At 51.4% G+C, this 18,547-nt stretch overlaps 5 protein-coding genes across 5 annotated transcripts; 1 reads left to right on the top strand and 4 right to left on the bottom strand.

Moving 5' to 3' along the window:
- Window positions 1–68: 68 nt before the first annotated feature.
- N7539_007235 (uncharacterized protein) lies at window positions 69–998 on the bottom strand (the record flags this gene model as incomplete). Its single annotated transcript, XM_056936836.1, has 3 exons — window positions 69–611; window positions 736–836; window positions 881–998. The coding sequence occupies 3 exons, from the start codon at window positions 996–998 to the stop codon at window positions 69–71; spliced, it is 762 nt and encodes a 253-aa protein (XP_056787635.1).
- Window positions 999–2,608: 1,610 nt separating this feature from the next.
- Window positions 2,609–3,372, bottom strand: N7539_007234 (uncharacterized protein; the record flags this gene model as incomplete). The annotated part of the gene is made up of 2 exons (XM_056936835.1): window positions 2,609–2,893; window positions 3,355–3,372. The coding sequence occupies 2 exons, from the start codon at window positions 3,370–3,372 to the stop codon at window positions 2,609–2,611; spliced, it is 303 nt and encodes a 100-aa protein (XP_056787634.1).
- A 2,743-nt stretch (window positions 3,373–6,115) lies between these two features.
- N7539_007233 (uncharacterized protein) lies at window positions 6,116–7,585 on the top strand (the record flags this gene model as incomplete). The annotated part of the gene is made up of 2 exons (XM_056936834.1): window positions 6,116–6,183; window positions 6,304–7,585. The coding sequence occupies 2 exons, from the start codon at window positions 6,116–6,118 to the stop codon at window positions 7,583–7,585; spliced, it is 1,350 nt and encodes a 449-aa protein (XP_056787633.1).
- Window positions 7,586–15,143: 7,558 nt separating this feature from the next.
- On the bottom strand, window positions 15,144–17,097 carry N7539_007232 (CBS domain-containing protein; the record flags this gene model as incomplete). Its single annotated transcript, XM_056936833.1, has 5 exons — window positions 15,144–15,633; window positions 15,694–15,872; window positions 15,948–16,065; window positions 16,151–16,623; window positions 16,693–17,097. The coding sequence occupies 5 exons, from the start codon at window positions 17,095–17,097 to the stop codon at window positions 15,144–15,146; spliced, it is 1,665 nt and encodes a 554-aa protein (XP_056787632.1).
- A 532-nt stretch (window positions 17,098–17,629) lies between these two features.
- N7539_007231 (uncharacterized protein) lies at window positions 17,630–18,433 on the bottom strand (the record flags this gene model as incomplete). The annotated part of the gene is made up of 1 exon (XM_056936832.1): window positions 17,630–18,433. One exon carries the CDS (start codon window positions 18,431–18,433, stop codon window positions 17,630–17,632), a length of 804 nt encoding a protein of 267 aa, XP_056787631.1.
- Window positions 18,434–18,547: the final 114 nt, after the last annotated feature.

The following is an 18,547-nucleotide window of genomic DNA, read 5'->3' as shown; positions in this document are numbered from 1 at the left end:
AGAATTGCCCATGCCGCCGCTGTGCCTTATCTTCATCTTTGACATTGCGGTCTTGGGCCGATTGAAATTTAGCGATCATATTTCTGCTGTCCTTGATTGTTTTCTTGAATATGCCTTAGTAGTCCGTTCTGCAGCCGCGGGAGAGCTGCATCCAGATCTACCGGATCTAAGTGATCTACCAGATCTACCGAGTGCCTGAGCTGTGCATCGTCTGAACCGGTGGGGGTTCCCCATTGGCGATGTTTGACGGTTCGGGGCCTGGAAGCGACAGAAACCGGACTCCCTTCGTAGACGTGAGTCTTGTGTTGCGTTCGTCCAGCGGTTGAGCCCTTTTGAGACTCGTCGTGACCCTGCATTTTCATTTCCCAAAACGGAGACATTCCGCTCGCACTGGCTGATGGGGGTCCATTCTCGATTGTGACCAGAGACACATAGCAAGGTGGACAGACCACGCCCGGGTTGCTCTGAGAAGGACCGTATTTCGAGAGACCAGCACGATCCGCATGGACTTTCACCATCGTGTTGAACCTTGTCGTGGGGTCGACCGCGCTCTCGTCCTGCGGGGGGTGCTTTCCCCGAAGATCGACCTCCGTAACCGGGTCTGGCCATGTCTGGAAGGTTCAGTACGGGTACTACGGTGTCGATCACTGCCGATCCATCGGACGGTTATGTCAGCGGAGCTCCCCCGTCGACCTTCTCCACGACCCTTCGACCGCTCGATCCTACAGCGGTTACTATGACTATGCGGTCGAGGGCATCCCATTGGAAATCTCCAAGTGGAGCACCAGGCATGACATAAGGATTGCAATAGTCGACACCCGTGGATACAGAAGCATCTGTGCGATTTCAGGATCCGTGGAAGAGGGTTCTGCCAGCATACCCCAATATTCCCCCTCCCCTTCCCCCTTCTCAACTTGAGCCAAAACGTCCATCACGAGAGTCGAAGACGCTAAGGAATTTTGGATTTCTGCTCCGACGGCACTAGTGCCTTGTTTCATGCGCTCAGTCGATCAGTTTCGTAATTGTGTTTGCGCTAACGAAGTATAAGTGCCCTTCTTCCTGGACGAGAGGGAGGTCGGGCCGAGACTGTCCGGTAAAGCCTTCTTGCGCGTTGCATTTTGCTTTCTGACTTTTGTCGTTCAGGACTTCAGACAATAAGCACTTTCTCAGCATATTGATACTGGACCCCTGCACCCTGCGTTCTACACCTCTCTGCATCGTCACATCGCGCAAGAAGAATTCCAGAACAACCCGAAATCACCTTGGCATCGATCGACACTAACTACTTAGGTACATAGTACATACAGTAGTAGTCACTAGTCAGAGATGTGACCCTTCCTCGCCCATCGCTCTATGGTTCCGGCATCCGCACAAGTCGATCGATTCGCTGTGGAGCTCACCCACTATTTGAAGTGATCCTACCTACTCTCTACCGTTAGTCTCTCGGTCTCCTCCTGACTCGATCATACAGCGTATGCTTCAGTATAACTACACTCTCAGACTCTCTTCAGTCTTCAGACTCTCCGGGCTCTACTGAGTCGGTGGAGTGACGCCAGAGTTTCCATAAGCGTGGGACTCTCCGGTTGAGGTTCTGAGACTGGAGTTTAGTCCTTGCCAGTAGACAGTAGACAGTAGACAGTAGACAGTAGACAGTAGACAGTAGACAGTAGACAGTAGACAGTAGACAGTAGACAGTAGACAGTAGACAGTAGACAGTAGACACTAGACACTAGACACTAGACACTAGACAGTAGACAGTAGACAGTAGACAGTAGACAGTAGACAGTAGACAGTAGACAGTAGACAGTAGACAGTAGACAGTAGACAGTAGACACTAGACACTAGACACTAGACACTAGACACTAGACACTAGACACCCTTCAGTTGCATCAAGAATTGTTCAGTCTCAATCCTCAAACACCTCATCCGGAGATTTAGAAGCGAGAAAGAAAAAAGAAAAAGCCAATGTCATGATAGACAGTCTATTAGTCGAGCAGGACGATGGCAGGGCCCAGCGTCGAAATTTTGCGTCAGGATCGACATCTTGATTGCAATCTCTTCGCGGTAGTACCAGTGTTTCCTCTGGCCAGAGGCTCAAAGCCAAGCCTCTTAGGTTCTGCAGAGTGCATCCCTTCCAAATCTTGGCGGAGTCTCCTACCCTAAAGGGCAATTCCTGCATGGCAGCAATGAACAACGCGCATTTTTCTTTATCTGAGAGCAAACTAGAAGACCTCTCCCCCCCCCCAACGCTCGAGAGATCGAATGGGTCCTCACTCCCTTCTCCTTCCTCGGGATCTCAACCTTGGGTAAATGGTAAACGGTAAAACGCTAGGAAGGAAACCTCAAGCCTCTCTCTCCCCCCCCCCCACGCTTAGACCCCTCTACCTATTTCAAGCATAATCTCCAACTTGGTGATGTTGAGCTGCTGGTCTTTCCAGGCAAGTACTGGAAGTGTGCAGTGGCGAAAGACCAAAACCCCAATTCCATACGGTCACTGACTGGCATGGCTGGGCTTGAGGTTGGGCTAACGCGAGACGGAAAACTTCCTTTGGTTCGCCGAGAAATGCGGGCACATCCCATCTTCAACGGTCAGCCGGCCGAAAGGGACTCATCCTCGGCTTACCAGCCCCTTCGGCCAGAGGAAGACCGTGGATGCTTCCGAAAGGAGTGGCGACACTGGCGAGAATGAGGGTCGCGCCGCCCAGGGACCACGGGGAAGTGGTCCAGCACCCTGAGCGTACAATAGCGGAAGACTTGTTGGAGTGTCACTGTGGTTCAAGGAGGAGAAGTTTTGATAGCTAGTGGCCTTCCTCTTTGGTACTGTTCCCGCTGCTGTGGGCGCTGAGGCATCTGCGAGGCTGTCCCCCTCCACACCTTTGGGATCCAAACGAAGCTGAAAACTGAGATGGGGTGACCCGAGGCTGTGAAAGGTTGAACAATCAGACACTGTTATTGACAGATTCTTGAAAAGAGAGAAAGCTAAACGGGATCGGCCAGAGTTTTCCGAAAGCAATCAGCGCGGGGCGCGGGGCGCCTTGAGGTTATTCACGGATCAGTGTTTTTTGGGAGTTTGAAGTTTGGGATTTGGGACATTGTTTTAGTACCTTTGTACACCTTTGAGAGAGACTAAGATCAAGTCTGCTTACTTTCCTTTCTCCTCCTCTCTCCCCTCTTCCCCCTCTTACCTTTCCTTTGGGTTCACGATTGCTATCCTGCGCATGGCGATAGGACGCGCAAGAGTTTGGCACTCGAAAGGTTAAAGCAGGGCAGGTAGGCCAATCCGGCACAGTGTCCTCCTGTTTCCGGACGATGATTCTTTGCACAGTACTAGTACTTACTAACTACCTCACTTACCTCGATAGTTTCTTGCATCCTGATAGTTACTCGGTAGTCAGTAGACTTAGTACGCACCTAACCGGTACGCACCTAGTACAGTAAGATAGTGAACTTACGGACTATCTTAGGACTCGTGTAGTAGTCGTTCTTCAACTGATCTTCCCTCTCCTCTCCTTTCCTCTTCTCTCCTTCCCTCGTATCCCGAGTGGTCGATGGGGCGTGACGGGACGGTCGGACAGCAGGGTTTTTCAACTGTTGTTACCAAGTGAATGGGTGCATAGATGCCATCCGATAGGTGCAGCAAAGGTTTTGGTTCAATCTGCTTCTAAACGCTCCGGACTAGCGAGTCAGCCACCACGCTCTGATCTCCCCCCCCCCCTCTTCCTCGTTGTTCCTCGTTGATCGTTCTTTTTCGCCATTCTCCGGTCCCATCAGGCCATCGAGATGGGCTGACGCCGTGGGCTGAGGCTATGGTCGCCCCGCTGACGGTGGCCTTTCTTCCGATACGAATGGCGTTGTTGTGGGCTGAAGATACTACGGAGGAGATGAGGTAGAACTGTAGAAAGTCGACTTTTTCAAGTGATACGATACCAGATAAGAAGGGAGATATGGACTTTGGTCTCGATTGAGGTCGTTTGGAGGGGAACTAGGTGCCTGGCACCTAGTTAGTCTCTACTTTACTACTCATACCTACTACCTACCTCCCGATCTGTAAGACAAGAGCACCTATTTACCTTATGTGCAACGGTACCTAACAACGCGAAAAGAAGAATCAAGGGGATGACGATGCGTGAGGCCGATCCCCTTTGTTTTTTTTTGTTTTTTCACGGATTTTCCTGGCTTTTGAAATCCATTGACGAGGGTCCCTGAACTGCCTTCCACGTTGATCTTTGCTCGATCGACGCGGGAAGCAGGAAATGTTCCGGTATCAAGCGTCCGTGCGAGAGAGAGGAAGAGAAAGGCAGCTTCCACGCAGAGAAAGAAAGAGGGAGAGACTGGAAACATAATTCCTCGAAGAGACCCGTGCGACACGGGGCTGCAGGAACCGGATCACCAGCATGGTCGGCCCTTAGACATAAGGCCGGGGACCGTGAGCTGTGGTCGACCAGCAAAGAAGAGCCAGGACGACCGCAACAGATAACGTTCTACGATGGGCGTCATCCCTCCAGACGTTTCCTTAGCATGAACTTTGTCAAGAAAGAGGGGGGGGGGGACAGGCATTGGGAATGCATGACTGAATCTGATAGCCGAGTCCGACTCGTACACCTCCAGCATTGGATAAGTGGATAGTAGGAGTAACTTGGAGATGGCATCTTGGGTACTCCGTACTGGAGGGGTTGTATGATCAGAAGTACTGCCCCCAGGGTTCCGTTGGCCTTCTCCACTCAAGGCTGGGCGGACTGCCGGATTCGGTCACGTGGGATCTCGACTGGACCTTCTCAGTCTCATCACGTTACTCTCGAGTCTCGAGTCTTGGCCCACACCCTCTTGCATCTGGTCGTCTCTAACCACAACCATCACCATGACCAAACCTGTATTTGTCCTCGTAAATGAGAATCCCACCCCATCTGTGGTCGGGTCGATCACTTCGACCATGTCAGTTTTTCCTGGGTGCGCCCGCATCGGGACGATCTACAAGAGGGCACATCCAAGTCCTAAGTTATCTACAGTCTACACTTCTACACAGTCGTATCGCTGGGGGGAACCCAGACAAGGTGACTGTTCTCCACTCTCAGTGATACCAATGCCGGTCTAGGCCTCTCTGCTCTCCTGCTCTTGTTCCTTCGCAGCCCGTCGGCAGGATGTCATCCAGCCGAATTTGGGCGATCTGTGAGATTTGGCTGGGTGAAATTCAGACACTGTAGTACACTCAACACTGAGCATGCTCAACAACAATCTCGTCCGGATAGAATCCGTCCTGGCCGGCGCGGCATCGGCGCAACGGTCCCAGCTGTATACTGAATACTCTGTGAGGATTCAGTGACTCTCAAAAGGAGCTGCCGCACCGACCACTCAGTGACCCATCAATCACCCACCGGCAAGCAGTTTGCAATTTTTCTTTCTTTTTTCTTTCTTTTTTCTTTCTTTTTTCTTTCTTTTTTCTTTTTTTGAGAATGGTCTCTTCTCTACCGCTCTCTCTGTCTCTCTCTCTCTATTGTCAGCCTCATGTCGCATGCATAATATGATGATCCATTGTTTGTCTCATCCAGCCAACCGACACGAAATGAGGAACCTGTGGCGCCATCGAACGGGCTCGCCGTGCAAATAACACGCCCGCTCGAGGAAACCCGGGCAGGCCCAACTGGCGGCCAAGATGGAGCCAATGGACCGTGGCCCGGCGCTTCCATGGATCGACCCCCGAGGAGACTTTTCGCTAGAGTGCCAGCTGCGATCGCCTGGGGGTCCCATGGATCCGGTCTCGCGAGCTCCTCTGAGATGGCCCTCGTCCTACTCCTGAGTCCTGACAGCTTTCGCCCGCCGCTGCGTTGGAGGGCCGCCCCTCCTTCGGGCAAAAGTCAAATGAGGAAGCGACCCTCACCAAGGGAAAGAGCACCTGAGAGGAACCCCAGTCCCCCAAACTGGGCTCCGGAGTTTCATATTATTTAATATCTTCCCCCTCCCTGCCTTCGCCCTACGATTCTCGTAGGTGATCCTCTCCCATACACCTTGTCACTGGCATGACTCCAGTCTCCATTACGCTACACGATCCTTCACCGGGACCTTGATCAATACACACTCCTCAGACCCTACCTTCCATTCCCACCCTCGATCGTTCAAAATGGTCTCGCCAGACCTCGATCAAGATATCTCGCCGGTGCCCCGATCTCGTGAGGAGAACCAAGAGCGGTAAGCTTCCTCCTCATTGTCCCCTATTTCCACCGTGTCCATCTATAGCTTCGGAGGAGTGTATTGCTATGTCGGACGCATACGACTTGTCAACCAAAAAGCTGATGTTAGGGGCTTTAGGGCTTTCATCGCGGCGTCGCGGCGTAAGGACCGCAGCCTGGATGCTCGTCTAGAGTCCGCCAACCGGGCGTCAATGCTGCATAAGAAGCGCACCGGTAAAGCCTTTCACATCACGAAAGAGATTGTAGAGAAAGAGGCCATGTACGAGGAGGTCGATGAGCGCTATCAAGAAAAACGCATCCGGATGCTGCAAGCACAGAACATGCAGATCGAGGAGCAGTTCCATCGCCACTTGTTGGCGGCCTTTGCTGCTCGAAGCAACTCTAACTCGACAGCTTCGTCCATCGCCAGTCGGCGCGCAAGTCTGGCACCACACGCTTCTGGGGACGCCATCAACGCTCGGAAGATGAGTCTCGATCTCTCCAACTTACGCTCTCCTTTCCCTGCTGGACCAGGGTCTGCTTCGATGGCCAGTCCAGCCACTACCGGGGACGGTTACTTGCTTTCCCCCTCTGCCACGTCCACCTATGATCCCAATACGCAACAATACCTCGGAAGCTGTGCTGACGGCTCCGCTCACTACCCCACGCACATGGTCACTGTCGCCACTCCATCGGCACAGATCCCAGCATACGCGTTCCAACCCCAGACGCCCACGCCTACTTGGGGTCAGATGAATTGGGCACCATATCAACATCAGGTGCCCACTCCCTCTCAGACGCCAAGTGATGCGCACGCCGTCCGTATGTGGCAACAGCAGATGATGCAACACGCCCAAATGCCTGCGGACGCCGCCGCCGCGATTCAGATGCGACAATTCCGGGATCGCTTGGCTTCAGCGCCAGAGCTATCGGTACAACATCTTGCTCAGCCGAGCCAGCATTCCATGGCGCCTACCGCCTCCATCTCCGGTCCCAGCAGTAGCCACGGTCACGGTCATTCTCGTGGACACTCCCAGCCCAGCAACGACCCTCGCAACAATCTTCAGCTTCTTACTCAAGGCACACACCTCGCCCACTTGACGCCTTCCAACACGAGCTCCCCACAAGTCGAGTCTTTCTCCACAGAGACCCAGTCCACACCCGAGTTCTGCCCCACTCCCAACACACCTCTTTCCCCCACAGCGATGAATACCTTGCACAATGGAGGAATGATCCCCAAGATGGATGGCGATGGCGGTGAAGGACTCATGGTCTCGCATGAGGAATCAGATCCAGATTTCAATGAATTCAGCGAATTTGCGCTCGGTCTTCCCACCGGCTCTGGGTCTTTTTCCGACCGAGAACCTTTTGGTTTTGACGAATTCGTGGCACTGGATGATTTTGGCACCGTTTCTTGCTAACTTCTTGATCACTCTCCTTTGCTGTCTTTGTTTTCTCTTCGCCACTTTTCAGCTTGGCTGGTGGGATATTCTTTCCTCCCTCTATTCTTCCACGCTTTTTTCCGGTCTCATCTGAATGATTCCCCTCCTCCCATATTCTTTTTTTCGATTTTCTTCTACCCTTTGTACATAGGATTCTGGTCTTGGCTTGCACATTGCTTCGTGTATCATACGGTCTTCTACGACACGGCCCTTTTCTGGCTTTTTACTTTTGACCTCATGGAGACTTGCCTCTCTCATTGAACGAATGGATACTCATTTTTCTTTCCCAAACAATCATCTATACGTACAAGACTCGCGGATATTACATTGGTGATCAATTCACAGAACACTTGTGTCTTGCATCATATTTACTTTCCAGTAACGAGCCGCCGAAGGTAACCTTAGGAGAGCGCTACCCTCCCGGTTGACTTTGACCACCCTGAAGCTTCTCACGTGCGTGGACCAATCTCGCTTTCTCTTTCCCTCAGCTTTTCTCTCCGCACGAAAAATCAAACTCTGCTTCGATGTGTTCGCGGTGTGTGCGTCGGTGTCTAACCCGTCTCAGTGACCCGTCATGAAAGCACCCATGGCCTAGGTGTCACTCGTCAGGAACTGCAATTGCACGGTTACATTTGCCACCAAAAACGACGTGCAAACTTCCCAATCCGGCGACTTTGACATCTTCCAATGCTCAGCTAGAAACTACGATCTGCTTTCCCTCTCCTTCATTCTCAGCCGGCTAGGCCAGAGATCGAATTTCCCCCCCCCCCCCCCCCCCTCAATCTCTGTCCATGGGAACAGGTTTAACATTGTCGGTCGCGACCTTTCAGCGCCGCCGATTCAGGAAGATCCCAGCTCCACAATCAATGATTCACTCGCGATCCGCTCCAATTCCAAATCTCAACTCGCGCAACTCGCTTGATTCGCTCGATTGGCGATGGGCGATGGGCGATTGGCTTTGCCTGCCATGGTGCTCTTGACATCCGTCCTCGCCCTCTGGCGCGATGATTTGACTCGGAGGGAGAATGATTCCCGGGACACAGTGTGAACCCTGGGCCAAGTCTGCGGGAGAGTCTCCATCGCACTGAGCCGCAAAAGTGTGCTGTAGTAGCCGATGCGAGACTTGCCTGTTCCAGGAGCGGTTTTCGACTCAGCTAGGCTTTGGAAGCAGCACGAGGACATGATTCCCAACGACGATGGACCGTTCCGTTCTTTGATCGTGATCGGCTATGCTACAGCACAGGGGTTTCCTGTCAGTACTTGATGAGATTGAGTACCTATGCTGTTTTTTGTAGTAGGGTCTTGCGCCTTGGAACCATACTGGGGGGCTGGAAAAGAGCTTCAGGTTGGCAAGGGGGTGACGTACCTGATCTTAGAAACCGTTCAATAGTGTGAGCGCTCAGCGGTGGTCCCCCGCGAGATCTTGATCTTGATCTTGATCATTTACATTTCTGGCCGGAAGTTGAATGATCACTCTCCTTCTCTTTCCTTGCATGTTCAATCTGCTACCTGCCATCGAACTAATGGCTTGTCGCTCCTTCCGCCGTTTACAAATTGAGGGACGGACAATTGGAAGTTCACGATCAAACCTCTGTGCGATTGTATTGTCTGACACTCTCATGGCCGTCAACAACCGCAATGCTCCAACACAGCGACACCATGGACGTTATTGGAAAGACTCGTGAACGGCCCGAGAGTCAATGACTGTGTGTCAGCACGAAGCCGGAGCTCGTGATCGTGATTAATCATCGATGCTCTACGTAAGCGATCTTACTCTTGCAGACCCATCACCGTATATATTTCCTCCCCATTCTAAGCCACTCCAGCCTCGAGCTGCCCTGTGCTTTTCGGAGGAAGGGAGGGAACCCAGAATGGGCGGGGGGGGGGGGCAAAATGACTCGGGCGCACACGATTGGCCCAGCTCGACCTAGTCATGAGCTTATTACATACAAGCGGGCGTTTCCCGACAACCTGGATCAGATGTGAGAGCTACTGAATGTAGAGAAAGGGAGGGGGTCTTTGCGCCCAGGAGCATTGACCGTACGAATGGTATGCCTAGCGTGGCCGTGAGGATAGTACGGAATCGATATCGCTTGCAGAGAACGAACAAGAAAATGCCCCGACATGGTTCTAATTGGACAGTCACGTATCCGACTTGACGGTAGGTTAGTTGCCTGTGTTTTCTATTGGATTTTCGCCTCTCTTGACTGGGTCTCGGCACTAAGCGGACGATTGGTCTTTGGTCTTTGGTTTTTTTTTTTTTTTTTTTTTTTTTTCGATTTCGTGACAAAATTGCGATTTTTGGGGGAACGACTGCCTATGTCGAAAGGACGCCTTGAGTCAGCCTTGTTACAGGTTCAACTACTCCCATTTCCCATTTTCTTATTTCTCCCTCAGATCTCGCCGGACTTTCCTTGGCTCTGACCAGAAAATTGGGGAAGAGGAGATCTTAAGAGCTCAATGCATATCGCACGTGTCTTGTCGTCTCGATCCACAGCACAAGTATGATCGAGCAATTTGTTCGGGAGTTGCAAAACAAGCAAAGTTATACTGGATGATGTACAAATATGTGCATACTCATCCTGCATAGTGCATAGTGCATACCCCATCCATGACCCCAATTGACGATCGGTCACGAGGACCAAGAGCGGGGCCCATCTACCTTGGGTGGAGAGCTCCGAGAGGTTACTGGTTTGTGAGACCCGACTCTCCTCATCGAAGAATGCGTCCGACCTCCGTAGATTACCTGTGACTGTGACTTTGACTGTGAATGTCGGTCCTTCAGATCAGCGGAGATGTGTAAATTGAGATTGAAAGAGGGGCAGTGGCTGGGGCCACCTGCAGCATCTCGTCATCGCTACATGGAGATGGGATCTTCAATTCATCATCGCAATACGAACGACCAAAACCCGTTGCCGGAGGGATGGCATCATCTGTCGATTGTCCGGGGACTTTGTAATAAGCTAATAATCTATGTATGCGCCATGATAGTCCTTTCTCAATTTTAGAGCACTATGTTTTACTTTTTTTTATTCTTTTTTTTTTAAACCAAAGTGCTGGGTGTCTGTGCGGACTGCGGAGTACTGCTCCAGGTTTTGATGTGTTTGGGTGTTTTTAACGGATGGATCTGCGAGGTTTTGTAGATTCTCTTGTTCGCGTTGGCAAATCTGCGCCCAAGACTCCTGGGGTAACCGATCCTTCGAGAATTTGAATACCTTGCCTTGCTCTTTAGCTTCTCACTCGAGAGAATTAGTGTGCCAGCGTGGAATCAGCTCGCCCTCTAGAGAGTCCAGTCGAGTTGGTAGTTTACTATTGAGTCAGTACTAGTAGTAACTATGGTACTGTTCACGGTGGGCTTATTCGAGGATATTCCAGTACTTTAGTACTTACTCTCCCACTCGATCAAACGGGAAGAGGGGCCGGGACCGGGGCCGGGGCCGAAGCCGGGGACGGGGACGGGGACGGGGACGGGGGGTTCAGCTCACAATTACGGGGTTAAAGTTGCAGCTTGCCTCCTCCCCGCCCGCACAGACCGTCGTCAATATGCGATCGGACCAACAAGCTTCAACCACGGTTTTTGATGGCGCCGTTTACGCTGGGTGAAAGTCGACTTTGAGGTAGTTTGTGGAAATTAGTTCTTTCTTTTTCTTTTTCAAGTGCACAGTGATGCGCTGTTGTAGGCGATGCGGAGATATGGATTTGGTCATGAGGGAAGACTTGGGTGAAACCCACCTAATTTGAAAAACAGTACTTGGTAAATACTAAAATACGACTTTTTTCAAAGCTCCACTTGTACTCGGGTCTAGACTGGTCGGCGCAGCTCGCTGGTGGAACGGGATCCGAGCGGGATCTTCACCCGTGGATCATCAATCCATGAACACAACCTGGCCAAGGGAGGAATATGCATCGTAGTACTTCGGTGATTGCAGGACTGCCCAGCTTAGGGGATGTATATAGTATAGTATAGTGTATAGTATAGTACATAGTATAGTACATAGTATAGTACATACCTTCTGCTGCCTGTCAAGACCCATAAATTTGACAATCTCGGATCCACGGATAGCGTCGGCGCGTGCGTGCTGAAAGGTCCCGCCATTGGGTGTGTTCAAGTGTTGTGTCCTTATCTCCGTCTCCGTCTCTGGGGCAAGGGGAGGTGGACAGTAGGACAAGTCTATCCTTCGATACTATCAGCTCACGCACGAGATCCTGAGAGTCGGAGTCATGCTTGAGATGGTGGTAGGGCACTTTCGAGCGATCATGAATCGAAGAGCTTTGGTCCTGACTCGGGGGGTTCACTACTGTCTGGGAGGATTCCCAACGACTTATCTACAATGTACTCTTCCTTTGTGCGATGGGTGAGAGTGGAAGTATTCTGGAGATACAGGAGAGACGAGCCCACAAGGTAAGGCCGGGATGATATCAGAGGACTTGATTCGATTCGGTTCGAGTATGCTGACCGAGTTGGAAAGATTTCAAGTGTATTGACGGTCTTTTCGCAGGGCTTTTCCATTGACGGTCTTTTCGTCGGGCTTTTCCATTGACGGTCTTTTCGCAGGGCTTTTCCTTGACGGTCTTTTCGCAGGGTCTTTTCAACCAACATGAATCTTCTCGTGACCTGGCTACAAGCATTCTCGACGGGTAACGCCTTCAGCCATCAAGTCACCAAGAAAAGTCCTGACGACGTGGGACAAATTGCCTCTCCAACAGGAGACCAATTGATCTACTCCAGAAAAATAGCCAACCTACCCACGTGGAATGGAAATCCATGGGAAACCGACCATCCACGAGACGTTTCTCGACTGCAACGGTCCTCGACATGGAATAGTCAGGGGCCAGGCCGGCCGATATCTGTGCATGCTTAGCTGGGCATCTGCTTCTGCTGCTCGTCTTTGGGTATCAGGGTTCTTTTCTCATCAGGAAAAAAGCCACGGGAGACAGGAGATCAGAAGTGCTCTTGAGTAAGGCCAGACGAGCGTGCTTCACTGATCAACTGGAAGGATCTGGACCGGTCGCTGGACTCGACCCTTCTTCATCTAACCGTCTTCAGACCCATTGTCGTCTTGAAGAAATCGAGAACAAAAATAACCACCTCAGCAACGATCGAAGGTGACGTTGACCCAACGAGTAGTCGAGGTACACTTCAAGGTGGACATTTTTTCTCTTACTCAACGTCGTGTAAACTAAACAATCGCCACACCTTTGACATGTCCATATCAAGCCACACAGCCCACTCACACGACCATCGTTTGGAGTCCAGCCACAGTGCCGACCGAGTATCTCGTATCTCTTCATGCACATCTCGATCAGCGAATCAAAGCATTCAACACCCGATCGATTGACACCATCCTCTTCCCAACCGCCTAAGCAGATTCATCTCCACGTACCCATGGAGAAGCATCTGCATGCTATAGCGCGGGTACATGGTGGAGACTGGACACCCGAGACTAGAGACCCGAGAAGCGAAACCCTTTCTACCTGGATGCAGGCCTCGATCCCAATTCCTCAACATCATCAAGACACGAACGCAAGTCCCAAGTCGACCACGGTACTTTGAGCGGGTGATCCCCTTGAAGATGACCCTAATCGGGTTGCTCTTCAAGATGGATCCCTCGTCTCGTGGAGAAGTCTTCTTCTTATCGTCCAGTCGATAAGGAAGTGGTATAGTGGCATTTTGTTCGGCCCTCAAGCCGACGAGTCTAGACACACTCGCCTTCGAAGACTGCGCCTTCCGGCTGGACTCGTTTCGACCATGTCCCGGTGCTGGGGAGGGAACGAGGCTCGCGAGGCGTTTGGGCGTGGGGTGGGTAGTGGCTGCGACTGAACCATGTTATACGATCACGCAATATTCGCCTTTGGCTGTCTGTTATAAGATATGGTTGTGTAGTAGACTGTGGTACATACTACTACATAGTACACACTTCTACATAGTACACACTAACCTACACACTATATGCATGCGTCAGTTTTGTGAGTACCGGGCAACCTCTGGCCCTCGACGATGATCAGCAAATTGGTTCCTATCCACGGCGCTGGTGCAAAGCCATTGTCTGCGATGATGACTACATCATACAAAAACGTCTACACTATCTATACAGTCCGCTTACAGAGTTAGCCTCAGCCAGGTAAGGCGGCTGTGACCCTTCCTTCCCTCGAAGAGTGAATAGATATAATCTCAAACAGTGATCTTGACGCGAGTGGACCTTGCACGCTACCTGCAAGTCTCTCGATCTATTTGCTTGCCGGATCTGAGCCGGACAGCCCAGCCCGCAAGGGAACGGAACCCCCATGAGGCTCAATGATATACAACGGCCGTGCATGTATGATACTTCAGGTATGGATGGAGTTATTAGGACTAGGAACGTATCTTGTAGACTTGTACTGGTGCCACTGCTATACACTTCTGTACCTGAGGGTCCTGCTCTTACCAACAACTGTAGTACTGTAGTATTGTAGTACTGTAGTACTGTAGTACTCTAGTGTATTGTCCAAATTCCCCATCGCTTTTAGGCGATCTCCAAACTCCGATCGAGTACCGCCAACCAAGTTCCTTCCGCGAGAGGTGGGCTTCATTTCCCGAGAGTAGCGGCTCCACCAGTCTAGTTCTACTGTTCTACTATGCCCTGATTCAGTATGGCCTTGGCCATGCCGTGATGCACGAGGGATGCACTAGTAACCCAGCGGAGTGGGACCCGCCGCGAAACTCTAATCGTTCAACCAACGTCAGATGCATCATGCGTGTCCACTGTCCACTGTCCACTGTCCAGTGGTCGACTGGTCCAAACTGCAGAAACACTCGCTTCGATGCACCACGGGGCTTTTTTTTTTGGCTGCTGATTATTCAACAGGACGTGATCCGTCAGTAGACGGAGAACTGGAAATGGTGCATATCACGACTGATAAAGGAAACTTGATGGATGGCTCACCTATGGCAGGGTTATCGCCCAGTCGAAGCATCGGATCTTTTCTATTTCATGAACCTCTGACTCGTGATGCGGAGTAGCAGATTCAAACGATTTTCCAAATATGGTTCTAGTCCTACAGGTCTCCTGGGCCTTCCCACCAAGTAGACAGCTCGCAATGTAGTGTATTTATCCTTTTGACACCACAGAGACGTGGAATCTGGACAGAGGACGCCGGGACGGGGAATAGAAGGGTCGAATTGCGGGTTCGGTGCCTCAGCAAGTACAATGAGCGTCTGAATGACGTATTCCTTGTCAAGGAGATGCAAGACTTAAGATGGTCAGAAATGAACTGAGAAACAAGCTCCATTGACAATCAAGCCGAACTGTGTGGGAATCGCCATATGGCAATAAGAATAAGACGTAACCGAAAACCAGAAAGAGTCATACTGAAACCTGTTAAAGTAAGAAGAGTGATTCCTCCGGACCCAGTCAACTCGGAACCTCCAGAATACATAGAACTCAAACACGCTATGTTGAGAGAATGAAAATGTAAATAGAAAGACGACGCAGCTTGTGCGAGATCCCCAGTACGCCAGGAAAGAACTTAGAGCGTCTTACAAGGAGACTGTCAACCCCTAGACGCCACCGCGGCTGAACATTTCACGGCCCATCTCCGCACTCCGACGTACACTGACACTCGACGAGCTGCTACGCCGTCGACGCCGGGATTCATCGGGATCCGCCGGGTTCAACCCACTTGCACGAGCATGTAAATTCAAAATGTCGGTCAAGCTAACGACACCCACCAGGCGCCCAGATAACCGAGCCCCGGGCAGAGCTGAGGCAGGAATTGAGGGTGCCACGGGCTGTACCGTCACGCTGGACGAGACTGATGGGAAAGGCGCCGTGGGACCAGAGGATGGGAATGGCGTGGGAAGATGCGGTGTGAACGGAGCTGAGGCCTGCGATGATGGGTTGCTTGACGCTGCCGGGGCTTGCGATTGAGTTCCTTGGGCGCCCGTCGTCGCTGATGTGGCCGGTGCAGCCAATGGAACATGCGCAGTTGAATGAGACGGAGTGGGTGGTCCGGAAGACATTGGGGATGCTGGATCAGTCACCCAGAGACTGCAGTTGATCGCCAATTAGCGACCATGCAACGGCGAGAATTCTTATGTTTGTACCTACCGATGCGATCGCGTCGCCACAAGCTTGGCGACGGTATGTGCAAGCGTCGAAGTCGGGTGGACATGAAAGACGGGAAACGAGTCTTTGCCCTCAATCAAGCCACGAGTGGAAAGAATCACAGAGATGAAATGGGTGCAAGTATTTTGCAGAAGCGGTAAAGACGACGACCGAGTGAGAAGCTAAGATATTGATCAGACACATCGCCCCAAAACAATTGAACGAGCAACGATGCCAGCAGAGGGGCGTGTACTTACCTTGACGTCTGTAGTGGAAATGTTTCCAATTACATTCCAATGATTGTCAACTACAACAAGAGAGGAGATACCTTCAGAATCCATCAACTGAAGTGCCTCGCTCAGAGGCTTGTCACCACTGCAAAGCAGAACCCCACGGTCAGAAATCGGATGTCAAATGTCACAACAGGCCAACCCTTCCTCAATGCTGAAAGTGCTCTTACTTGATGGAAATGACGTTGTGAGATCCGAGACGCAGCAAATTTAGAGCTTGTGGATAGAGCTCCTCAAGCACAGGGAAGCTTCGACCATTCTCCCAGAGAAACTTGACGAGGCGGAATTGACTGAAGATGCCGACCACCTCCTCGTCGTTCGGCTCCTTGGTCACGACGACGCGATGAATCCCACCTCCAAAGACTTCAATGGCCCTGAGTACGTTCGCAGACGCTGGTAGGGTGACCAGCGGCTCTTTTTCCATACCCAATGCCTTGACATCCTTGAGGGGAATCTTCTCCCCATCTCGAGCTTTTTTCGCGAGCTCCTCGAATGAGCTTCGATTCAATTCTTCTGGTGCGGTGAGCCCGGCGGCTAACAGAAGATATGTGTTCAGGTCGGAGTAGTCGAATGTCGCAACGGCAGATTTCTGCTCGGCCGTTTCACGGATCAGGAGAACGGGGGCACAAGAATCAATCAAAATCTAGTAGCAAGAGGATTAGCTTCCGAGGTGTGCGAATAGTGAGAAAACAATCTCCCGGCGACCACCGACATTTGTTGCCTCCTCAACACCTGTATCCAACTCCACAAATTGCAGATCGCCCGGGCTTACGAGTTCCCCAATGGAGATTTCGCGCCAATCCCGGTCGATGAACGCTGGATCAGGATTCTTGGGCGGGGGAGGATTGTCGATTAAGCTCTGAATAGCGGACTGTGTGAGAGAGGGCTGTCGTCGGCTTCTGGGAGAGCTCGGTGGTCCGCGTAGTGTTTCACTCAAGCTCTGGCGATGTTGGTGATTCGCTGCCGGCATGTGTGTCACGCGTAGTTGGCTTTGATTGCGAGAGGACCGGCTGTCGGTGCTCGAACGAGACGATGCTACACTCGAAGCATTCTCAATCTCTGAAGGACCTTTGGGAGAGGTATCACCTCCTTCCAGAGTCGGCTGGTTATCTGCCATTTGTCGCAGTATTTTCGCGCTGTCAACCCGATATGATAAACTTATAAGAGGGGCGACTTGGAGGTCGTCTAGCAATCGCAGGTGACGCGGGGGTTGAGGTGAGTGGAGCCAATGAGCGAGTCGGGATTCCTGACATCATGCGCTTCCGACTTCAATTGACTGCCTCCCCACATCACGTGGATCTGGCTCTCTTATGTAAGCCGCCGCTTCAGCCGTGCACCCGGTGACCCTTCACGTTAACTAGTACTTCACTACTAACTACCTACCTTACACGGTTACAGTATAGTTATACTCACTATACTGAAGTACAGTATCATCATGCATTGCTATCGAAGTACCAGGAGGGAAAAAAGGGCGGCACTCATGAACGCACTCAGGTTTTATTCACCGACTATGCCGATGTAGATGTAGACCGTCATTGCGGTAGAGTCCCAAAGATGAAATGCGAACCCAGCTCTGAACCGGAAAACTCCTGGCTTCGGCACATACTATTCCCATCTGAGAGGCTGGACCTTCATTTCGTATCAGAGGCTTACATTGCCAGGAAATCATTGAGTACATCCATCGCATTCTTTGAGCCTTGCTGCCTCATGACTCGTTTACCACGGTCTCGCGGCTGTCGTTCTTCGACCGGAGCTTGTCTCTTGGGATGACTTTCTCCTGACCTGGTCACAATGAAGATCGATTTGGCTGCATACCTTGCCCTTCTTGAGATCTTGTCTGAGTCAGCGTAATCCAGATGAGGGATTGCAAACTCGAGAACAGGGCATCTGGGAGACGGGGGCGTCTGGGTCGGATGTGCACCTTGCCCATCAGAGCGTCCACAGTTTTTGAGTGTTCGGTACATGGAGAAGAGTGGTCCCAAGTGTCTGACAATGCATTCTTCCTGCGTCCCACTAGGTAGATGATCGAATCTTCGAATGAGCCAGCCATTCTGCAGCAGAGCACGCTTAGAGCCTCCGAGCTTTTGATTCAGGCACCTTGTGATCTCTTCACACCGGTACAACACAACGACTTTCAACTGCGGAAATCTTTCCAGCATCCAAAATACTTTGCTTGTGAGGCCTTTTTGCTCATAGAGCCGCAAGACCTGGAGTCTTTGAAATTGCCCTGAAGATTGAACACCTTGAAGCCAAGAGTGAACCAGGCTGTCGTCCATACCTGTGGAGGTGTGTTCTTGGAAAGCGATCGTATTTTTGTTCACGGGTGTTTCATTGTTAATCTCGAGTGCGACCAGATCCGTGATCTGGGCCATATTCACAAGGTCGGCGGTGCTAGCGTATGCCGTAGAGAAAGACAGCACCGCGTTCCAACTATGAGACCGGCTGTGCATCATTTTGAGGTAGGGTCCTATTGAAGATGAAGGAACTTTGACTCTCAAGGTATATGATGGACTGAGTTGATGAAAGTCATGTGGATAGCAACTGCACATGATCTGCCACATCAACAA

The sequence above is a fragment of the Penicillium diatomitis genome (genome assembly GCF_028827545.1).
Source record: "Penicillium diatomitis strain IBT 30728 chromosome Unknown utg000010l_segment0_segment0, whole genome shotgun sequence".
Lineage (NCBI taxonomy): Eukaryota > Fungi > Ascomycota > Eurotiomycetes > Eurotiales > Aspergillaceae > Penicillium > Penicillium diatomitis.
This window is presented reverse-complemented; position numbering and strand designations above follow the sequence as displayed.